General features: G+C 41.5%; 1 protein-coding gene across 10 annotated transcripts in view; it reads left to right on the top strand.

Annotated features, from left to right (window-relative positions):
• PTK2 (protein tyrosine kinase 2) overlaps positions 1-23,072 on the top strand; it is a 300,863-nt gene that overhangs the window by 216,550 nt on the left and 61,241 nt on the right. For all 10 annotated transcript variants that reach the window (XM_070748364.1, XM_070748360.1, XM_070748365.1 and 7 more), the window contains one exon: positions 16,196-16,400. In XM_070748364.1, the coding sequence (XP_070604465.1) occupies positions 16,196-16,400 (205 nt within the window). The remainder of the gene's footprint in view (positions 1-16,195; positions 16,401-23,072) is intronic.

Below are 23,072 nucleotides of genomic sequence, written 5' to 3'. Positions count from 1 at the left end.
GTCATAAATATGAACCAGTTGCCAAGTATCCAGATTTTTATCACGTGACCATAGGGGTACCGCAATGGTTGTAATGTGAAAAATTGTAATAAGTCACTTTTTTCATTGCCACTGTAAGTTTGAAATTTATTTATTTATTTTTAGGTTATAGGTTTAGGTTTATTGGATTTATATGCCGCCCCTCTCCGCAAACTCGGGGCGGCTCACAATAATAATAAAAAAACAGTACAGTACATAATACCAAATCCAATGCCCACCCATCTAGTTGCAATTTAAATTAATAATCTCATAAAAACAGTATATATAAAAAACAGGCGCACAGTCAATCTATCAACAAAACAACATGGGCAAGGGGGAGGTGTTTTAGTTCCCCCATGCCTGACGGCAAAGGTGGGTCTTAAGGAGTTTACGAAAGGCAGGGAGGGTGGGGGCAATCCTAATCTCAGGGGGGAGCTGGTTCCAGAGGGTCGGGGCCCCCACAGAGAAGGCTCTTCCCCTGGGTCCCGCCAGACGACATTGTTTAGTCGACGGGACCCGGAGAAGGCCAACTCTGTGGGACCTAACCGGTCGCTGGGATTCGTGCGGCAGGAGGCCGCACGAATTTATTATTATTTATTATTTAGATTTGTATGCCGCCCCTCTCCGCAGACTCGGGGCGGCTCACAGCAGGATACAACAATTCATGACAAATCTAAATATAATTTAAAATATTTAAAAACCCCCATATTTCTAAACAAACATACACACAAACATAACATGCATAAATTGTACATGCCCGGGGCAGGTGATTCAGTTCCCCCATGCCTGACGACAAAGGTGGGTTTTAAGGAGTTTACGAAATGGTCACTAAATGAATTGTTGTAAGTCAAGGAATACCTGTATCTCCCTTGCTTGCTCTTGCATGGTACTCAAACAAGTACACAACATGTAGATATATCTAATTGTTTCCCCAGATCTAATTATTTCCCCAGATATCTAATAATTTCTCCAGAATTTGTGCTACTTGCACCTTTAATTTTTTACTGCCGTTCTAGTTGTCCTCTCATTTGTTTTTCTGCATTTAGAAGATTTTATTCAGGAAATAGATGGTTATACAGTTATGCAGTCTTGGATTTTTTCCCATCCAGCAATGGTAGCCCTATATTTACTATAAATTGCTTAAATTTATTTCATCCCCTGCTAAATGCTCCAACACTGGAAGTTTTTAAGAAGAGGATGGATAATCATTTGTCTGAAGTGGTGAAGGGTTTCCTGCCTAAGCAGGGGGTTGGACTAGAAGACCTCCAAGATCCCTTCCAACTTTGTTATTCTAAATATATCCAGATTGATTTTTGTCTCTAAATGAACAGTGGGTTAGAGATATATAAGTAAATATAAGAATGAATGGCAGAAGCCAGAATGAGTGCCAAAGCCCACTGCAACAATATAGCCAAAAAGGCTTCAAGAGTTGTAAACCTAATCCTACGTAGCTTCTGCTCTGGCAATCTCACACTACTTACCAGAGCTTACAAAACTTTCGCCAGACCCATCCTCGAATACAGCTCATCTGTTTGGAACCCATATCGCATCTCAGACATTAACACCCTTGAAAATGTCCAAAAATACTTCACCAGAAGAGTCCTTCACTCCTCCACTCGAAACAGAATACCCTATGAGACTGGACTTTCAATCCTGGCCCCAGAAAGTTTAGAACTAAGACGCCTTAAACATGATCTAAGTATTGCCCACAAGATCATATGCTGCAACGTCCTGCATGTCGGCGACTACTTCAGCTTCAACCACAACAACACAAGAGCACATAACAGATTTAAACTTAATATTAACCGTTCCAAACTTGACTGTAAAAAATATGACTTCAGTAACCGAGTTGTCGAAGCGTGGAACTCGTTACCGGACTCCATAGTGTCATCCCCAAACCCCCAACACTTTACCCTTAGATTATCTACGGTTGACCTATCCAGATTCCTAAGAGGTCAGTAAGGGGCGAGTACAAGTGCACTAGAGTGCCTTCTGTCCCCTGTCCTATTGCTCTCCTATATCTCCTATACCTTTCTTCTATTCCTATATCTCTTCTTCTATTCTTTCATTGATATGTTCTATTACTATACCTTCTTTTCTATTATTTCTTAGATAAATTTTACTATGAGTATCTCCTCTATAACCTTCATCATGTATTTTACTATGTGTATATAGATATATACCCACTAAAACCCTCATTGTGTATTGGACAAAATAAAATAAAATAAAGTAAAGTAAATAAATAAGCAAGCAAGCAAGCAAGCTGGGGGATGGGATTAAAAGAGGGACTAGCCTAAAATCTCTACATAGCCACAAGTGACCTAAATCCAACCTCCCTTGAATTCCATTGACCGTTATATAATTCCTAGCAGGCGCTAACTGTTATTTGAAAAGATTCCTGTGAATAGGCACAATTAGCAGTAAATCAGTTTAGCTGGATTTTCATGTGTGGACCTGATTTTTCACACCTGACATACAAATTTCATGGTAATTAGTATTTAATGAGAATGTAGCTGGTTTGTAATAGGAACCTTTCTATATAAATAGCATAAACTTTGGGGAGTTGAAATCTACAGAACGTAAAGGGTCCAAAGTTGGTGCCTAGAGGAGACGAGATGAAGGTCATATTCATTAGAAATCATGCTCTTAAAGTACATGGAGGCTAGCCTGCCAGTATAGATATCCTCCCTCCCTCCTACCCCTGGCTCGGACTGCCTTAGGCATGACTGCAGGGTACCCCATGATCCTCACTGAAACTGACCACAGGGATGCCTGAGACAAGCAGCCAATGTCACGTCAGCTCACTCAACCCCCTCCTCACTGAAAATATGCCAGAATGTAGACCAGTGGTGGAAAAGTCTGAAATGGTCTTCTCCTAGCATCTGTGGAAATTCTCAATCATCCAGGTCATGATTGTCCCATGGGGTAGGGGAGGGTAGGAGAGGAGAGGAAAGGAGAAGAGAGGATAGGATAGGGGAGGGTAGGATAGACAGAAACAAAAATAGAAATATTTATTATTTATTGGAATTGTATGCCGCCCCTCTCCGTGGACTCGGGGCGGCTAACAACAGGGATAAAAACAATATGTAGCAATCCAATAATAAAACAACTAAAAACCCTTATTATAAAAAACCAGACATACATACTGACATACCATGCATAAACTGTAGAGCAGAGGTCCCCAACCTTTTTTGCACCAGGGACCGGCTTTCAACTAGACCAGTTTTCCATGGCCCGGTGGGGGGGGGGAGCTAGCTGTCAGCGGCGCCGTAAAAGGGGCGATCAAGAGAGGAATGGGTGAATGAATGGACGGAGGGTGGGAAGGAAGGAAGGAAAGAGGGAAGGTACAGGAACAGAAGAAGGGTGCAAAGAAGCAAAGAAAGGTGTGAAAGGGGAGAGTAAGAGAGGAAGGAGTGAAAGAAGGGAATGAGGGAGGAAAGAAGGGAGGAAGGAAAAGGAAAGCAAGAAATGGAGGGAGGAAAGGAAGGGAGGAAAGGAAGGAAGGAAGGAAGAAAGAAGGAAAGAGGGAAGGTACAGGAACAGAGGAAGGAAGCAAGGAAACTTATGAAAGGGGAGAGTAAGAGAGGAAGGACTGGAGGGAGGGAGGGAAGAAGGTAGGAAGGAGAAAGAAAAGAAATAGAGGAAGGAAAGGTAAAAGAGAGAAAGAAAAAGAGCAAGAAAGAAAGAAAGAAAGAAAGAAAGAAAGGCAACTTCAAAGAAAGGCTCACTGAGCATCTCTCACTCTCTCTTTCTATCCCTCTTTCTTTCTTTCTCTTCCTTTCTCTCTCTCCTCTTCCTTTATCTCCTCTTTCTCTCCCCCCTCTCTCCCCCTTTCCCTCTCTCTTTCTCTCTCCCTCTCTTGCTATCTCTCCCCCCTTTCCCTCTCTTTCTCCCTCTCTCTCTCTCTCTCCCCCCTCTCTCTTTCTCTCTCTCTCCCCCTCTTTCTCTCTCTTCTTCTCACTTTCTCTCTCTTGTTTTCTTTCTGTCTCTTTTGCTTTCTCTCTCTCTCTCTTTCTCTCTTGTTTTGTTTCTCACGCTCTTTCTCTCTCTTGTTCTCTCTCTCTTGCTATCTCTTTCTCTCCCCCCCTTTCTCTCACTCTCTCTTTCTCACTTTCTCTCTATCTTGCTGTCTGTTGCTTTCACTCACTCTCGTTCTCTCTCCGTTCTTCTCAGCGGTGACGCGCGCACGCCCTGCCCGCCTCACATTTGCCGAGAGGACTTTCGCCCCGGGCTCTCAGCAAGGGGGTTTGCATGAGAGGCGGGGCCGGCGGAAGGTGATATTCAATGTCGGGGGCGCACGGGCGGTCTTGCGCGCGCTCCCTATCTCCCTGCTAGCCCACTCGGAATACGTATTCAAAATAAGAAAAGCCTTTGCCGGCGAAGGCTTTTCTTATTTTGAATACAGTATTCCGAGTGGGCTAGCAGGGAGATAGGGAGCGCGCGCAAGACCGCCCGTTCGCCCCCGACATTGAATATCACCTTCCGCCGGCCCCGCCTCTCATGCAGCCCCCTTGCTGAGAGCCCGGGGCGAAAGTCCTCTCGGCAAATGTGAGGCGGGCAGGGCGTGCGTTCCGGGTGCGGGAGGAGCTGCGGTGAAAGGCAGGAGGTGGCAGAGGAGCAGAGGGGGCAAATCGGGCGGGCGGTGGGCAGCGCGGAAAGGCCGAGGGGGCCCTGGCGCCGCGGACCGGCTGAAAACCCCCAGCGGCCCGGTGCCGGTCCGCGGACCGGCGGTTGGAGACCCCTGCTGTAGAGGCCCAGGGGGAAAGAATATCTCAGTTCCCCCATGCCTGACGGCAGAGGTGGGTTTTAAGGAGCTTACGAAAGGCGAGGAGGGTGGGGGCAATTCTGATCTCTGGAAGGAGTTGGTTCCACAGGGCCGGGGCCGCCACAGAGAAGGCTCTTCCCCTGGGTCTCGCCAAACGACATTGTTTAGTTGACGGGACCCGGAGAAGGCCCACTCTGTGGGACCTAATCGGTCACTGGGATTCATATAATTCTTTATGGCCAAGTGTGATTGGACACAACAAGGAACTTGTTTTCTGTTTGAGAAAAAATGTGCTTTTTCCTAAAGTAAACTGGACCATGTTATGTTTTGGGTCCCCCCACCTTTTTTTAAATGTTTCACTTCTCAGCTAAGAAGATTAAAACTGAAGAAGCTTCTTGGATGGGAAAGGAAACATTTTCAAAAGAAAAAGAACCAAGTATGTCCAGTTGCCTTTTGGAGGGGGGGCACCTTTGGGTCTTCTCCTACAGCGCTGTTTCTTCCATACAAGGGTGTCATATCTCTTTCTGTTTGAATCGTTTTGATGGAGCCCATTTTAATCATTTCTGTTAGGACTCTGTTCATAACTGTTGGCACTGTTCCCTGTAAGCTGCGCGCGTGCGCGCCCCCCCCAAAATACCCCCCCGTGCACCCTTTTCCATGGGCGTGCGCTCCCCATCCCCCTGCCAGCCCGCGGGGGGGGGGGCAGGGGCGGGGAGGTGCGGCAGTAGGAGGAAAGGGAGCCACGGCCGCCCCTGCCTCCCCATGGTGCCTCCGGCCAAACGCGCCCCTGGCTTCTCGGACCTGCCCCCCACCCGCCCGATCCGCCCCCTCTCCTCCTCCGCCACCTCCTGCCTTGGCGCGCGACTTCTCCTGTGGCGGTGGTGGCTGCAAGACGAAAGCTCTGCCAGCCAGGGGACTGCGAGAGAGGGCTTTCTCCGTGGGCTTCGCCAATGCCCGCCCCGCCCCTCTCGCAGCCCCTTCACTGGGAGCGCTTTCATCCCAGACTTAAAGCAAGGGGGCTGCAGTAGAGGCAGGGCAGGCGTTCCCGAAGCGCTGGGAGAAAGCGCTCTCGGAGCCCCCTCGCCGTCGGTGCCTCCGTTCCGGAGCTCCGCCTCACAGCTGATCACCCTGCTGCTGCCCCACGGCTACTGCCCAATGCCGCTGCTGAGAGAAAGAGAGAAAGGGAAGGGGAGAGAGATAGCAAGAGAGAGAAGAGAAAGAAAGCAATAGAGGGAGAGAAAGAAAACAAGAGAGAAAGAGAGAGAGAGATGAAAGGGGGAAGAGAGAGATAGCAAGAGAGAGAAGAGAAAGAAAGCAAGAGAGATAGAAAGAAAGAGTGAGAGAGAAAGAAAGCAATAGAGAGAGAGAAAGAGAGAGAGAAAGAGAGAGAGAGAGAGAGCAAGAGGGGGAGAGAGAAAGAGAGAGAAATGACTCTTGATTTAAAGCATATGGTAAAAAGCATCCAAATAATAACAGAGAAAAAAAACCCCAGCAGTTTGTGTGTGTGTGTGTGTGTGTGTGTGTGTGAACTCTTGAACCAATTCCAATAGCTCACCTCTAATTGGAAATGGTTCAAGAGTTCACACACACACACACACAAGGGGGGAGGAGACAGGGATGGAAAAAGAGAAGATAATAGTAATAGATTTTGGTTTTGTTTTATTATTAATTTTTTTTAATAAAAAAAGAAGGGGATTATTTATCTATCTGTCTGTCTGTCTGTCTGTCTGTCTGTCTGTCTGTCTGTCTGTCTGTCTGTCTGTCTGTCTGTTCTGTCTGGGTGCCCCAGACTTCAACACCAACTGGAAAAAGCAGCCAGACACGCTGGTAAAAGCAAAAGCACTTTATAGTTTGAAAAATAAACACAGAGAAAAACCTGTTCTTCCCAACAGGCAGGCTATGAGGCTTCACAGCAAAGTCCTGACGGCCAGACAATACAGCAGACTTCTTGCTGGCACACACACTACTGTAGAGAATAAGCCCCCACGCCTTTTCCCCCAAGGTTTCAGTATTCAAGGCCACAAGTCAGAATCAGAGACGCCAAAGATCACAGCCAGGTCCCAGGACTCCCAAAGATAATACTCCACAAGACAGGAAGGGTGGGTCTGCCTTTTCAGCCTTTCTGGGGAGAACCACACCCAAACCCAGCTGTTACCTATTTAGGACTGGAAGTACCTGGCTAATTGTCCCCTTCGTTGTGCTGCTCTTCTCTGCCTGTGATCGATGATGGCTTGAGCATTTTCATCTAAGGACTCCAGGCTGCTTGCTGGGGAGAGCTCCACCCCGGGGGACTCTGGCTGTTCTCCCTCTCCCTCGGCCTGATATTCCTCCTCCCCTTCTGCCTGGGCCTCCTCCTCCTCCTCCTGTTCCTCATCCTCCCCCTCTGAGCAGGGAGCCGGCAGAGGTTCAGCCGTTCCCTGAGGAGCCTCAGACGGAATCACAACACCATTTATCTATCTATCTATCTATCTACCTATCTATCTATCTATCTATCTATCTATCTATCTATCTATCTATCTATCTATCTATCTATCTATCTATCTAACCTATCTAACCTATCTAACCTATCTAACCTATCTAACCTACCTAGCTATCTAACCTATCTATCTATCTATCTATCTATCTATCTATCTATCTATCTATCTATCTATCTATCTATCTATCTATCTATCTATCTATCTAACCTATCTACCTATCTATCTATCTATCTATCTATCTATCTATCTATCTATCTATCTATCTAACCTATCTATCTATCTATCTATCTATCTATCTATCTATCTATCTATCTATCTATCTATCTATCTATCTATCTATCTATCTATCTATCTATCTATCTATCTATCTATCTATCTATCTAACCTATCTAACCTATCTAACCTATCTAACCTACCTAGCTATCTAACCTATCTATCTATCTATCTATCTATCTATCTATCTATCTATCTATCTATCTATCTATCTATCTATCTATCTAACCTATCTATCTACCTATCTATCTATCTATCTATCTATCTATCTATCTATCTATCTATCTATCTATCTATCTATCTATCTATCTATCTATCTATCTATCTATCTATCTATCTATCTAACCTATCTATCTATCTATCTATCTATCTATCTATCTATCTATCTATCTATCTATCTATCTATCTAACCTATCTAACCTATCTAACCTATCTAACCTATCTATCTAACCTATCTATCTAACCTATCTACCTATCTATCTATCTATCTATCTATCTATCTATCTATCTATCTATCTATCTATCTAACCTATCTATCTATCTATCTAACCTATCTATCTATCTAACCTATCTATCTATCTAACCTATCTATCTATCTAACCTATCTATCTATCTATCTATCTATCTATCTATCTATCTATCTATCTATCTATCTATCTATCTATCTAACCTATCTATCTATCTATCTATCTAACCTATCTATCTATCTATCTATCTATCTATCTATCTATCTATCTAACCTATCTATCTATCTATCTATCTATCTATCTATCTAACCTATCTATCTATCTATCTATCTAACCTATCTATCTATCTATCTATCTAACCTATCTATCTATCTATCTATCTAACCTATCTATCTATCTATCTATCTATCTATCTATCTATCTATCTATCTATCTATCTATCTAATCTATCTATCTAATCTGTCTGTCTGTCTGTCTGTCTGCCTGCCTGCCTGCCTGCCTGCCTGCCTGCCTGCCTGCCTGCCTGCCTGCCTGCCTGCCTGCCTGCCAGCCCGCCCGCCCGCCCGCCCGCCCGCCTATCTATCTATCTATCTATCTATCTATCTATGCCACCCAGTCCCAAAGGGACTGTCGCTCAGACACTATACTTTTCCGCCCACACCGAAAAAAATTTAGAGTGAACATTGACTGTTGGGTTGACAATATATTAGCTGCAGGTGTTGCAGACCACCACAAGAGGGAGCTTATTTCTCTGAGTTACCCACTCTGCTTCTCTTTGTCTGGCTACTCACTGTTAGGTTAGCTCTGCAATCTCTCTGAATTGTAGTTATGTATATCAGCTAAAATGTGTTTAGGCTTGATATATTTGCTGATTATGATAAAGACAACTGGTAAGAAATACTATGTACTTGATAATATTGGGCTTGTTATTCTGACATTATGTGTATGGCTTTAGATTGTTTACAGGACTATGTTATTTCTCAAAGTCAACTTTAATTCAAGTTAGTATATCTGTGTGTGGCTGAGTAGTTATTCACAACTAATCTCAATCTAAATGTATCTGTGTGTGCACAACCTTGGTAAAGGAGGATTACTCTACTCATACATTCACGATTTCCTACAGGTCTAGAAGAGAGAAAGGCAGTAAAAAGCAATGTTTGCTATGTGTATTTCCTGAATGACAAGGGCATTTAGTGTGGTGACATTAGCCAGGGAAAATGAGACATTTTCTCAGTCTACCTATATGGGTAATCCTCGACTTACGACCACAATTGAGCCCAAAATTTATGCTGATGGCTATTAAGTGAGTTTTATTACCTTTCTTGCCACAGTTGTTAAGTGAATCATTTCAGTTGTTAAGTCAGTAACATGTTGTTAAGAGAATCTGGCTTCCCCATTGACTTTGCCGCTCAGATGGTCACAAAAGAGGGTCACATAATCTTGGGACACTGCAACCATCAGAAATACATGTCAGTTGCCAAGAATAGAATAGAATAGAATAGAATAGAATTTTATTGGCCAAGTGTGATTTGACACACAAGGAATTTGTCTTGGTGCATATGCTCTCAGCGTGCATAAAATAAGATATACGGTACATTTGTCAAGAATCGTGTGGTACAACACTTAATGATTGTCATAGGGGTCAAATAAGCAATGAAGAAGCAATATTAATAGAAATCTTAGGATATAAGCAACAAGTTACAGTCATACAGTCAACATGGGAGGAAAAGGATGATAGGATTGATGAGAAAAACTAGTAGAATAGAAGTGCAAATTTAGTAGAAAGTCTGACAGTGTTGAGGGAATTATTTGTTTAGTAGAGTGATGGCATTTGGAAAAAAACTGTTCTTGTGTCTAGTTGTCTTGGTGTGCAGTGCTCTGTAGCGACTTTTTGAGGGTAGGAGTTGAAACAGTTTGTGTCCAGGATGTGAGGGGTCTGTAAATATTTTCCCCGCCCTCTTTGACTCGTGCAGTATACAGGTCCTCAATGGAAGGCAGTTTGGCAGCAATTGTTTTTTCTGCCGTTCTGATTCTCCTCTGTTGGGTTGCAGAACCAAACCAGACAGTTATAGAGGTGCAGATGACAGACTCAATGATTCCTCTGTAGAACTGTATCAGCAGCTCCTTGGGCAGTTTGAGCTTCCTGAGCTGACGCAGAAAAAACATTCTTTGTTGTGCTTTTTTGATGATGTTTTTGATGTTAGGTGACCATTTTAGGTCTTGAGATATGATAGAACCTAGAAATTTGAAGGTCTCTACTGTTGATACTGTGTTGTCTAGTATTGTGAGAGGTGGAAGGGTGGAAGGGTTTCTCCTAAAGTCTACCACCATTTCTACGGTTTTAAGTGTGTTCAGTTCTAGATTGTTCTAGTCACACCACAAGGATAGTTGTTCAACTTCCCATCTGTATGCGGATTCATCATTGTCCCGAATGAGTCCGATCACTGTTGTATCATCTGCAAACTTCAGTAGTTTAACAGATGGATCGTTTGAGATGCAGTCCTTAGTGTATAGAGAGAAGAGAAGTGGTGAGAGTACACAGCCTTGGGGGGCACCTGTGCTAATTGTACATGTATCTGATGTCCGAATTTTGATCCCATGACCATGGGGATGCTGCTGTGGACATAGGTGTGACATAGGTCATAAGTCTGTTCTATCGCTGCCCTTGAAACTTGGAACAATCACTTAATGAATGGTTTTAAGTCGAGGAATATTTGTAGCAACAGGTGGCACACAGTGGCCTGCTTTGTTCCGTTTTAGCTAAGGAAAATATTCGTAGAGCCAAAAAATAAAAAATAAAATAAAAGGCTGCTTAAAACCTTGATAGTTTCCCCCATGATGTCTCAGCAATATGCCGCCCCGAGTCTTCGGAGAGGGGCGGCATACAAATCTAAGTAATAAATAATAAAAAATAAAATAAATGCACAGTTTCCCTTTTCCCCCCTCCTCGGGCCTAGTCTTTGGCAGCATCTTTCCCCTGTTAGTTGACACCATAGTACAGGGGTATGAAACTCAAGGCCCCGGGGCCGGATCCGGTCCGCAGCGTGCTTAGATCTGGCTTGTGGGGCCACCATGGAAATAGCCAAGGATTGGCCTGCAGTGTCTCTACCAGCAAAACAGAGCTTGGGAGGGCTACCCGTGGACCTCCCGAACTCCGTTTTCTCTGGCAGAAGGTTGCAGGAGGCCGACGCAGTTGAAAACACAGCTCGCGAGACCATTTTCTCTAGGATAGATATGGTATGGCTAAGTAAGAATATGCACAAAAAAATAAAATCTGTTGACATAGAACCAAATACGTGGGCTGACCATAACCCAATAACAATCACTTGGCAGGGGGAAAAGAAAGAATTTAGAAGATGGTCATTAAATACAAACCTACTTCGAGATGAAAAATATACAGAAATGCTAAACAAAGAAATAAAATTATTTCTAGAGGAAAATAAGAAACAACCCACCTCAACTCAAATACTATGGGACACACTGAAAGCATATACTAGGGGAGTTACTATATCATATACAGCTAAGAAACAAAAAGAAGAGAAGGCAGAATATAATCACTACGTAAATAAAATAGCCAACCTGGAAAAAACTCTTCAACAAAACCCAACAAACAAACAGACACAAATATCACTAAGGGAAGCTAAATCCAAAATAAATATATTAGAACAGCAAGAATTTATTAGAAATTTAAAACAAACGAAACAAAAATACTTTGAAACAGCTAACAAACCAGGTAGATGGCTTGCACAGAAAATCAAAAAAATGAGAAGCGAAAAATTAATTTATCAATTAGAGGATAAAGACGGGACAATACAACACATGGAACAACAGAAAAAGGAAATAATACAAGATTATTACAACAACCTATATAAAGAAGAACCAATTGAAATGGTAAAAATTACTAAATACATACAAGAAAATAATACCATACAAATTGAAGAACTCGATAAACAAATTTTAAATGAAAAAATTACTCTACAAGAAATCCAATTAGCATTAAAAAAACAAAAAAACAATAAAACCCCAGGGCCGGATGGACTCCCGGGGGAATTCTATAAAGGAAATAAAGATCTATTTGAACCCATATTACTGGAGACATACAATGAAATATTAGAACAAGCAAAAATTCCAGAATCCTGGCGAGAATCATACATAACGATGATACCAAAGGAGGGGTTAGACAAACAGAAAATAAAAAACTACAGACCAATTTCTCTGCTTAACGCGGATTATAAGATCTTTATGGTAATCTTAGCAGACAGAATAAAAGAAATATTAAATAAAATCATCAACACAGACCAAAATGGCTTTCTACCCTCCAGACAAATTTTCAACTGCACCAGGACAGTTTTAGACGTCTTAGAATATGGTGAAGCCCATCCAGGAAAACAAATAGCTCTTGTCTTCCTGGATGCCCAGAAGGCATTTGATAATGTTAATTGGCAATACTTAAATGAGTTAATTAGAGAATTAAAATTAGGTAACAGATTTGAAAACATTATCAAAAATATATATACCACCCAAAAGGCCAGAGCAATAATAAATGGAGACACTACAAAACCAATTTTGATAGAAAAAGGAGTCCGCCAAGGCTGCCCAATGTCACCCTTATTATTTATACTGACACAGGAACTACTACTAAATAAAATAAGAAATAATAAAAATATACAAGGAATTAAAATTAAAAAAGAAGAATACAAATTACAGGCATATGCGGACGACATGGTGTTCTTTTTAGAAGAACCAACCAGCTCTGGCCCAGAGCTAATCAAAGAAATTGAAATTTTTGGGGAATTTGCAGGTCTAAAAATAAATAAACAGAAAACAATGTTAATGACAAAAAACATGAGTATACGACAAATTAGGAAATTAGAAGAAACTACTAAACTCCAAACTACAAAAAAAATGAAGTACTTAGGATTAATATTAACAAACAAAACAATTACACTTAAAAAGGATAATTATGACAAATTATTGCAAGATACCAAAAAAAATTTAGAGAAATGGAAAGACCTACAAATATCAATGTTAGGCAGAATATCTGTAATAAAAATGGATATTCTTCCCAAATTTTTATATCTTTTTCAGACAGCTCCGATTAACTTGGAACCAAATTTTTTTAAAGAAATCAATAAAATCATCTCCAAATTCATCTGGCAAAACAAAAGGCCAAGAATAAAATATGTGTATCTCCAAGATAATAGAATTAGAGGAGGCCTGGGGCTCCCGGATCTAAAATTATACTACAAAGCGGCAAGCCTAATTTGGATAAAAGAGTGGATTAACTTAAAAAATAAGAGAATACTTGTATTAGAAGGTCATGACTTACAAACAGGCTGGCATGCGCATTTATGGAAAGATAAATTGCAAAAACAAACTATATTTGACAGGCACTTGATCCGTAAATCACTACTAAAAACCTGGTACGAAATTAAAAATAAACACTACGACAAAATTCCAAGATGGCTTTCCACTATGGAAGCCATCATCTACCCAAATTTGATCGACATAGCCAAAACCATCCAGTACAGAGACATATTACACCCAAACGGGGAACTCAAATCTAGACAAGAACTGGAAAGATTAAATCATAAAATGGATTGGTGGACATACGCCCAAATAGAATCCAGATTTAAAAAAGACAATCAAACACCCGGTATTCAAAAATCTATGAACCCATTAGATAAGATTCTGATAGGAAATGAAAACAAACAAATAAGCAGAATATACCAAATACTTTTAGAACAGGAAAGAATAAAAGATACGACCAAAACACCAATGATAGCGTGGGAAAAAAATCTGCAACACGCCATCCATATTGCCGACTGGGAAAGAACATGGACCACAATATCCAAAATAACTCTTTCGGCAGCATATAAGGAAAACTATTACAAATTATTCTACAGATGGTACCTCCCACCGGCGAGATTAGCAAAGATCCACCCAACGTTATCAGACTCATGTTGGAAGTGTAAAAAGGAAAGAGGTACGTTTTTCCATATGTGGTGGTCCTGCCCCATGATACAAAAAATTTGGACAATAACTCATACTTGGCTCACAGAGATCACGAAAGAGGAAATAGAACTCACACCGGAAGCTATGCTTTTAGGAGTTTGGAGAAAACATTATTCAAAACAAACAATGCTCCTCACAACACATATTAACACCGCCACGAGAATTGCGATAGCACAACTCTGGAAAAGTGATCAGATACCAACGGAAGATTTAATTATAGATAAGATATATGCATGTGTAGAGATGGACGAATTCACGAACTCAATTAAGGGAAATAAATTAATAGAATCAAAAAGAACATGGCAAAAATGGCACGAATGGGTTCAAAAGAGAACATAAAAGCAACATAATATGAAACAACAGTACAATTGAAACGACCTACAGTTACCGTGTATAATTAATGAACGTAATAGATTTTAGAATTTAAAAATATAAAATACAATGTATATAATGAAAGAAAACCGGTCAAAACTTATTGTCAGAATGTTAACTGAGAATATGTATAATCTGTAATTCAAAATAATATGTGATGGGAATGACATAAGAAAAATTAATAAAGAGATTTAAAAAAAAAAAAAAGAAAACACAGCTCGCGAGACCATTTTCACTGGCAGAGCCCTTGGGCCGCCATAGGTGCCCCCGACATGAGTGACATTGAGCTGGCCACGCCCACCCCGGACCCCAAAGTCAAACACAATCCTTATGCAGCTCTCAATGAAATCAATGTTGACACCCCTGCCGTAGTAAGTTGTAATGCATGTGAGTCTTCGGAGAGGGGCGGCATACAAATCTTATAAATTATTATTATTATTATTATTATTATTATTATTATTATTATTATTACTATTATTATTATTATTATTATTATTATTGGTATAGGTATAGATATTGGTATAGGTATAAGTATATACAGAGCCGGGGTGGCGCAGCAGGTAGAGTGCTGTACTGCAGCCCACTGAAGCTGACTGTAGATCTGCAGGTCAGCGGTTCAGATCTCATCACCGGCTCAAGGTTGACTCAGCCTTCCATCCTTCCGAGGTGGGTCAAATGAGGACCTGGATTATGGGGGCAATATGCCAGCTCTGTTAAAAAGTGCTATTGCTAACATGTTGTAAGCCGCCCTGAGTCTAAGGAGAAGGGTGGCATAAAAATCAAAAAAACAAAAAAACATACATACATACATACATACATACATACATACATACATACATACATACACGTCACTTTTTTTTTGCTGAATTTGAAAATTAAGGGAGACTAGGATAGATCTATTTCGGCCTTATTTTGGCTTCATCAGCTAGCCATACCCATTGGGACTTGAACCTGCAACTTTTGCCTTGTAAAGCAGAGAATTATCCTCTAGGCTACAGTATCCAATCCCTTCAGCTCTGCGCCAGGGAAGGGTTACATATTTTTGTGTCAAATCACCCTGGTGTATTGAAAGAACATCACAGCTCCTTATTTGCCTCTCGGCCCAACCCAGGACCATTTCCAAGGCAGTTAATTTTATTGATAGCCGACATATAAATATACTCTTGATAATAAGCCCAATCGGACTTTTGAGTGCACGGCAATAAGGCCAAGCACTTATTACAAGATTCAAAAAAATAAAAGACAGAGTGTTATTTTTCGGGGAAACACTGTCTGTGTTAGTGTGTAAATAAATAAATAATTCAAATAAATAAATAAATGCATGTTCAGCTTGTAGCATTTGTAATGCAGTAAGTTGTAGCGCATGTGTATGCGTATAGGTAAAGGTATAGGTATATACCCTGTTTCTCCTCCCCTGATAAATAAGCCCAATCGGGCTTTTGACTGCATGGCAATAAATCCAAGCGCTTATTTCAGGGTTCAAAAAAATATAAGACAGGGTAATATTTTTGTGTTAGTGTGTAAATAAATAAATAATTCAAATAAATGTATGGATGCATGTTCAGGGTTCATTTCTGAGAAGCTTGCAGCTAATGTTTGCTTGCCAGTTCATGTCATTTCCAATAAATCACTGCTACCCATTCTCAGACAGATAGTCATCGACTACCTGCAGACGTGAGTAAGAATTCCGGTTTTATGTTCTCAGGAGGACACAAGCTGGCTGATGCCTTTTCTGGAGCCAGTGTTCAGTTTCACTTCCACTGCTGGCTTTCGGAAGAGTTTGCTGTTCTTTTTTTCCCATTTCCCAGGTGTGTGCATGTGGGAAATCTTAATGCACGGCATCAAGCCTTTTCAAGGAGTGAAGAACAACGACGTGATTGGCAGGATCGAAAACGGCGAGCGGTTGCCGATGCCGCCCAACTGCCCGCCTACTCTCTACAGCCTGATGACCAAATGTTGGGCTTACGATCCCAGCAGGCGTCCACGATTCACAGAACTTAAAGCTCAACTGAAGTAAGAATTCCTTTTCTCTTCGCTCGTATGTAATGTGCTCATTTTTTCTGTGTGAAAATAATAGACTTTATTGGGGGGGGGGGCGGTGATGGAGATTTAGTTGGAGCAAGGGATGCAGTGGTGTTTCCTTGCAAAACAGGTTTTTCGTTTGTCTTTATTGCAGTTTGGAATGCCCTCATTTTAAATTAATGTAAGAATAATTTAAAGAATAGAAACATAGAAGTCTGACGGCAGAAAAAGGCCTCATGGTCCATCTAGTCTGCCCTTGTACTATTTTTTGTATTTTATCTAAGGATGGATATATGTTTATCCCAGGCATGTTTAAATTCAGTTACTGTGGATTTATCTACCACGTCTGCTGGAGGTTTGTTCCAAGGATCTACTACTCTTTCAGTGAAATAATATTTTCTCACGTTGCTTTTGATCTTTCCCCCAACTAACCTCAGATTGTGTCCCCTTGTTCTTGTGTTCACTTTCCTATGAAAAACACTTCCCTCCTGGACCTTATTTAACCCTTTAACATATTTAAATGTTTCAATCATGTCCCCCCCTTTTCCTTCTGTCCTCCAGACTATACAGATTGAGTTCATTAAGTCTTTCTTGATATGTTTTATGCTTAAGACCTTCCACCATTCTTGTAGCCCGTCTTTGGACCCGTTCAATTTTGTCAATATCTTTTTGTAGGTGAGGTCTCCAGAACTGAAGACAGTATTCCAAATGTGGTCTCACCAGCGCTCTATATAAGGGGATCACAATCTCCCTCTTCCTGCTAGTTATACCTCTAGCTATGCAGCCAAGCATCCTACTAACTTTCTCTACCACCTGACTGCACTGTTCACCCATTTTGAGACTGTCAGAAATCACGACCCCTAAATCCTTCTCTCCTGAAGTTTTTGCTAACACAGAATTGCCAATACAATACTCAGATTGAGGATTCCTTTTCCCCAAGTGCATTATTTTACATTTGGAAACATTAAACTGCAGTAACATTAAATTAACAGTAAACATTAAATAACAGGATAATCATAATTTGAATCCTGTTGTGATCACATACCACATTTTTGGAGTATAAGACGCACCTTAGTTTTGGGGGAGGAAAATAGGGGAAAGGATCTGCTTACCAAGTATTCATCTGGCTAGCGTCCTTAGCCAGCACATTATTTTATGCCCTGGTTAGGGCTTTAAAAAAAACTTTATTCAGAGAGAGTAACAATGAAAGAGCTTGCAAGTCAGTAAGGGCTGGGAACCTCATTAGCACCTGGGATGAAACGTTCAGAGCAAGCAAAGCAATGGAAAAAATCCCGCAAAGACTGGGAAAACTTCATAGTGGGAGTTTTGGAGTTGGCTTGGAAAACATTCTTCACAGAGAGAAACAATGAAAGAGCTTGCAAGGTAAGAGCTGGGAAGATCATTAGCAGCTACTTAGGGCTATATTCAGAATGTAAGCCGCACCCAAATTATCACCCTCTTTTAGGGAGGAAAAAGGTGCATCTTAAGCTCCAAAAATATGGTAATTGTTCTGCTTTTTACTTTTCTAACAACATATGAACGGCATCTGTTAAATTGCTGCCAAAGGCTGTGTCTGGAACAAGCTTCCATCATGACATCCTTGTTTCTTTTTCATAGTTCCTTGTTCTCATATTGACTGTCTTGGACTATTGTGTTTTATTGGTTGCAAGCAGAGATGGTAGGTTTTGGGCTACCGAGACATTGCTTTTCCTGTTGCTTAAACAAAACCTTGCTCAAAGCTTTTAATTTTCATTGTAGAAGCTAGATAGAGGCACCTTCTAGATCAGCTCTAAAGGCAGGACCTTAAATCTGCAGATTTTGTTTGTTTGTTTGTTTGTTTGTTTGTTTGTTCGTTCGTTCATTCATTCATTCATTCATTCATTCATTCAATTTTTATGCCGCCCTTTAGACTCAGGGCGGCTTACAACCTGTTAGCAATAGCACTTTTTAACAGAGCTAGGCTATTGCCCCCACAAACCGGGTCCTCGTTTGACCACCTCGGAAGGATGGAAGGATGAGTCAACCTTGAGCCGGTGATGAGATTTGAACCGCTGACCTACAGATCTACAGTCAGCTTCAGTGGCCTGCAGTACAACACTCTACATGCTGCGCCATCCCGGCTCATTTATTCTGTTTTCCTGTTTCATAGATGCCCAGTCATGTGCTGCCATTATTAATAATGGGGATAAGCGGAATAACAATATCAGAAAAATAAAGACAATGCAACCCCCGAATTCCACCCCCCCAAATACCAAAGCAGAATTGTTACTCATAATGTATATTCAAGTTCTCCTTTGATCACAACTGGGGCCAGAATTTCCATTAAATGAATCACTTGATTTTAGCGATTTTTTTTTTTGACACGGTTAAGGACATTGCTTCAGTTCTTAAGTGAATCACGCAGTCCTTAAGCGAATCCGGCTTCCCCTCCCCCCTGCTATTGACTACTTGTTGGAAGACAGCTGTGAAGGATGTTGTAAATGGTCATCATGTGACCTTGGAATGGGATCATGGGTGGGTCCCACTTATCTTCGCCACTGGTTCGCATTGCAATGCTTTGCACGTATCCCCTCATGCAATTTCACTTCCGCGCAGGCTCCAAAGGTGGGATACAGTGAAGACATGCTTGTTACTGTCTTGTATAAATGCAAGAACCAGGTATAAGTCACTTTTGCAACTAAACGCTGGCTAAATAAATGGTTATAAATCAAAGATGAACTAGAGATATATGTATGTATGTATGTATGTATGTATGTATGTATGTATGTATGTATGCATGCATGTATGGATGGATGGATGGATGGATGGATGGATAGATTAGTGTCTCCTCAAAGATACTTCAGAATAATTTGTTTTCTATAATTTTCCAGAAAAGGCAATAGGGCTTGGCAATTCCCCCTCTCCTCCGTACTTTATGTGTACTTGTTGATTTACAACTATTTTAAGAGCCTCGATGGCGCGGTGATTAGTTCAGTACTGCAAACTACTTCTGATCACCGGCAGTTTGGCAGATCGAATCTCAGTAGGCTCAAGGTTGATTTAGCCTTCCATCCTTCCAAGGTCGGTAAAATGAGGACCCAGATTGTTGGGGGGAATAGGCTTACTCTCTGTAAACCACTTAGAGAGGACTGTAAAGCACAGTGAGGTGGTGTATAAGTCTAAATGCTATTGCTATTTAGTGACAATTTGAAGTTAACAATGGCACTGACAAAAGTGACTTATAGCCATTTTTCACACTGCAGCATCCTTGGGAGTGACATGATCAAAACGTAGGCCCTTGGCAGTTGGCTCCTATTTATGTTGGTCGCAATGTCCCAAGGTCATGTGGCCCCTTTTTCTGACCTTCTGACAAACAAGGTCAACGGGGAAGCCAGATTCACTTAACAACGGTGTCACTAACTTAACAACTGCATCCATTCACATAACAACTGTGGCAAGAAGGGTCGTAAAATAGGGCAAAACTCACTTAACAGCTTAGCACCGGGAATGCTGCCCTTGATTGTGGTCATAAATTGAGGACTACCTCCATAGCTGTGGAGCAACAATTAAAAAGCTCCTGTGCCTGAGGTCACTACAATAGTGATGAAAACAGAGGTGTAATCTTTGAGGAGATGCTTGGGAAGAAATGGACTGTAAGAGATAGAAACATAGAAACATAGAAGTCTGACGGCAGAAAAAGACCTCCTGATCCATCTAGTCTGCCCTTATACTATTTCCTGTATTTTATCTTAGGATGGATATATATTTATCCCAGGCATATTTACATTCAGTTACTGTGGATTTATCTACCACGTCTGCTGGAAGTTTGTTCCAAGGATCTACTACTCTTTTCATGGAATACTGTTCGTTTCCAATTGAGCGGAATAAAATAAAATCCTGCTGGCTTTTTTTTTTTTACGAGAGGCCCAGAAATGAGTCACATCTCCAATTTCAGCCAGTCTAACTTTAAATAACTTCCATTCACTTTTATTTTTTGTTCCTCCTTCTTTTCTCTGAACAAAGAGAAATGCCTTTGGCCTCCCCATCCCTCCGTAAAAGGCTAAGTCATCCCTTTTCTGCCTGAAGGGTTGGGAATTCCCTTCCAGTGAGGCAACTGTGGGCAATTAAAACACATTTCAGATTTCATGTTACAATTTGACCACAAAAGCAACACTGCGTCCCACTTCAGAGTTCATTTCTTTTTTGTAGGTTTTCTATTCTTTTTTTGGTGTGATCTCTAGGAGAAAAAGTCACCTTTTCTTACCTGTTGGGTATAAAGCTGATAATTTCAAGATAGAAAAAGGAGCAGGGAACCATGATGGATCTCAGCCAAGGGTTTGACAAGCTGGAATTTTTGATCCTGGAAAGCCCAGTGTGATGAACCATCATTTTATACATTTAAGTTTTTTTCCTGCCTTGTGGGTAGGCTTTAGTGGGAGGAAGCTAATTCTTCAACCAGTGTCTCCTTCAACAGTGCAATATTTTGGAAGCGGGCCTGCCTTAAAAGAGTAACAGAATAGCAGAGTTAGAAAGGGACCTTGGAGGTCTTCTAGTAGTCCAACCTCTTGCTGAAGCAGGAAACCCTATAAACGTGATGGTGAACCTATGGCACGTGTGCCAGAGGTATCACACAAACCCTCCCCGTGGGAACGTGCATCATTGCCAGATTTATTTGTTTGTTTGTTTACTTACTTACTTGTTTGTTTATTGATTGATTGATTGATTGATTGATTGATTGATTGGATTTGTATGCCGCCCCTCTCCGGAGACTCGGGGCGGCTAACAGCAATAATAATAATCCAATACTGAAAACAATTAAAAATCCATTATTATAAAAACCAAACATACATACAGACATACCATGCATAAAATTGTAAAGGCCTAGGGGGAAAGAGTATCTCAATTCCCCCATGCCTGGCGGCAGAGGTGGGTTTTAAGTAGCTTACGAAAGGCAAGGAGGGTGGGGGCAATTCTAATCTCTGGGGGGAGTTGGTTCCAGAGGGCCGGGGCCGCCACAGAGAAGGTGCTGTTCTGTTTCCTGGCACTCGCATGCGTGCCAGTCAGCTGGTCTTTGTGCATTCTGGAGCGCCGGAAACACAATTGTTTCTTTAAAAACTTCCAGTATTGGAGCATTCACAACTTCTGGAGGCAAGCTGTTCCACTGATTAATTTTTTTCACTGTCGGGAAATTTCTCCTTATCCCTAGGTTGGTTTTCTCCTTGGGTCAGTTTTCATCCATTGTTTCTTGTCCTGCTTTCAGGTACTTTGGAGAATTTTTTTTAAAAATTATTTATTTAGATTTCTATGCCACCCATCTCAAACGACTCAGGGCAGCAAATAGAATAGAATAGGTCGACCCCCTTTTCTTTGAGGCAGCCCCACAAATATTGAAACCATGCTATCATACCTTTTAGCATTGTAAGCTGCCCAGAGTTCCCTGTGGTAAAATTGGGGGTGGGGGGGTGGGCAATGAATTTAATAATTAAATAAAAATAAAATAAATTATTAGTGCCACTATTCTTGGGACTACGGAGTCTACGGAGAGGGGCGGCAAACAAATCCAATAAATAAATAATAAATTAATTCATTAATTCTTGAGGAAGATTATCTCAGGGGTGAAGTGACAGAGACTTTGGTGGCCACAGGGCAGGTGGTCCTGCACAAGGCTTCCCAGGGCCTCCCCTATCTCTGAGGCACCCTGTGCTCCACTTAACAAACACATGTTTGTTTAACGGACGCATGAGTGAGAGCAGGGAGTAGGGGTTGTCAAGATTAAGCATATCCTGAGGTAATATCTCAATGCAGAAGAAAGGCCTACCTAGAGAATGCTGAGTCATTCTGAGGCAATTAAGCATGCAGCAAACACATCAGGTGAAAAGTATTGAAATAGGCCGGAGCTTTCTGCTCGCTGCTGTTTGCTGTTCCTTCACTCTCTCTGATCTTTGATCCTGCTCTTTGTGAAGTGTGCTCTGATGTTGCTGTATTAATCAGTTGGTTCCTGTGAGTTATTGTAACTGAGATAATTGTAGTGAGATACTAGTGAGATACTAGTGTGGTGTATTTATAGTAAAGTAGAATACAATTAATAGTTTAAATAAGAAGTAAACATATTTTTCCAAGTCTTCCTACTGCTGCTGTATTTCATTGAAGACTTCAACTCCATTTCTACTGGTCTGTGGCTGGCTGGTTGGGTTGGTTATTATTATTATTATTATTATTATTATTAATATTAATATTATTATTATTTATTGGATTTGTATTCCGCCCCTCTCCGCAGACTCGGGGCGGCTAACAACAGCAGTAAAACAGTACAACAAAATGCAAAAACCAAAAAAACCCCCAACAACAAAAAATCCCCATTATATAAAAACCAACCATACATACAGACATACCATACATAAAATTGTGAAGGCCTAGGGGGAAAGAGTATCTCAGTTCCCCCATGCCTGACGGCAGAGGTGGGTTTTGAGGAGCTTACGAAAGGCAAGGAGGGTGGGGGCAATTCTAATCTCTGGGGGGAGTTGGTTCCAGAGGGCTGGGGCCGCCACAGAGAAGGCTCTTCCCCTGGGTCCCGCCAAGTGACATTGTTTAGTTGATGGGACCCGGAGAAGGCCAACTCTGTGGGACCTAACTGGTCGCTGGGATTCGTGCGGCAGAAAGTGGTCTCGTAGATATTCTGGCCCG

The sequence above is a fragment of the Erythrolamprus reginae genome, chromosome 3 (genome assembly GCF_031021105.1).
Source record: "Erythrolamprus reginae isolate rEryReg1 chromosome 3, rEryReg1.hap1, whole genome shotgun sequence".
Classification (NCBI taxonomy): domain Eukaryota; kingdom Metazoa; phylum Chordata; class Lepidosauria; order Squamata; family Dipsadidae; genus Erythrolamprus; species Erythrolamprus reginae.
Note: the sequence above shows the minus strand (reverse complement) of the source record. Positions and strands in the feature narration are given on the sequence as shown.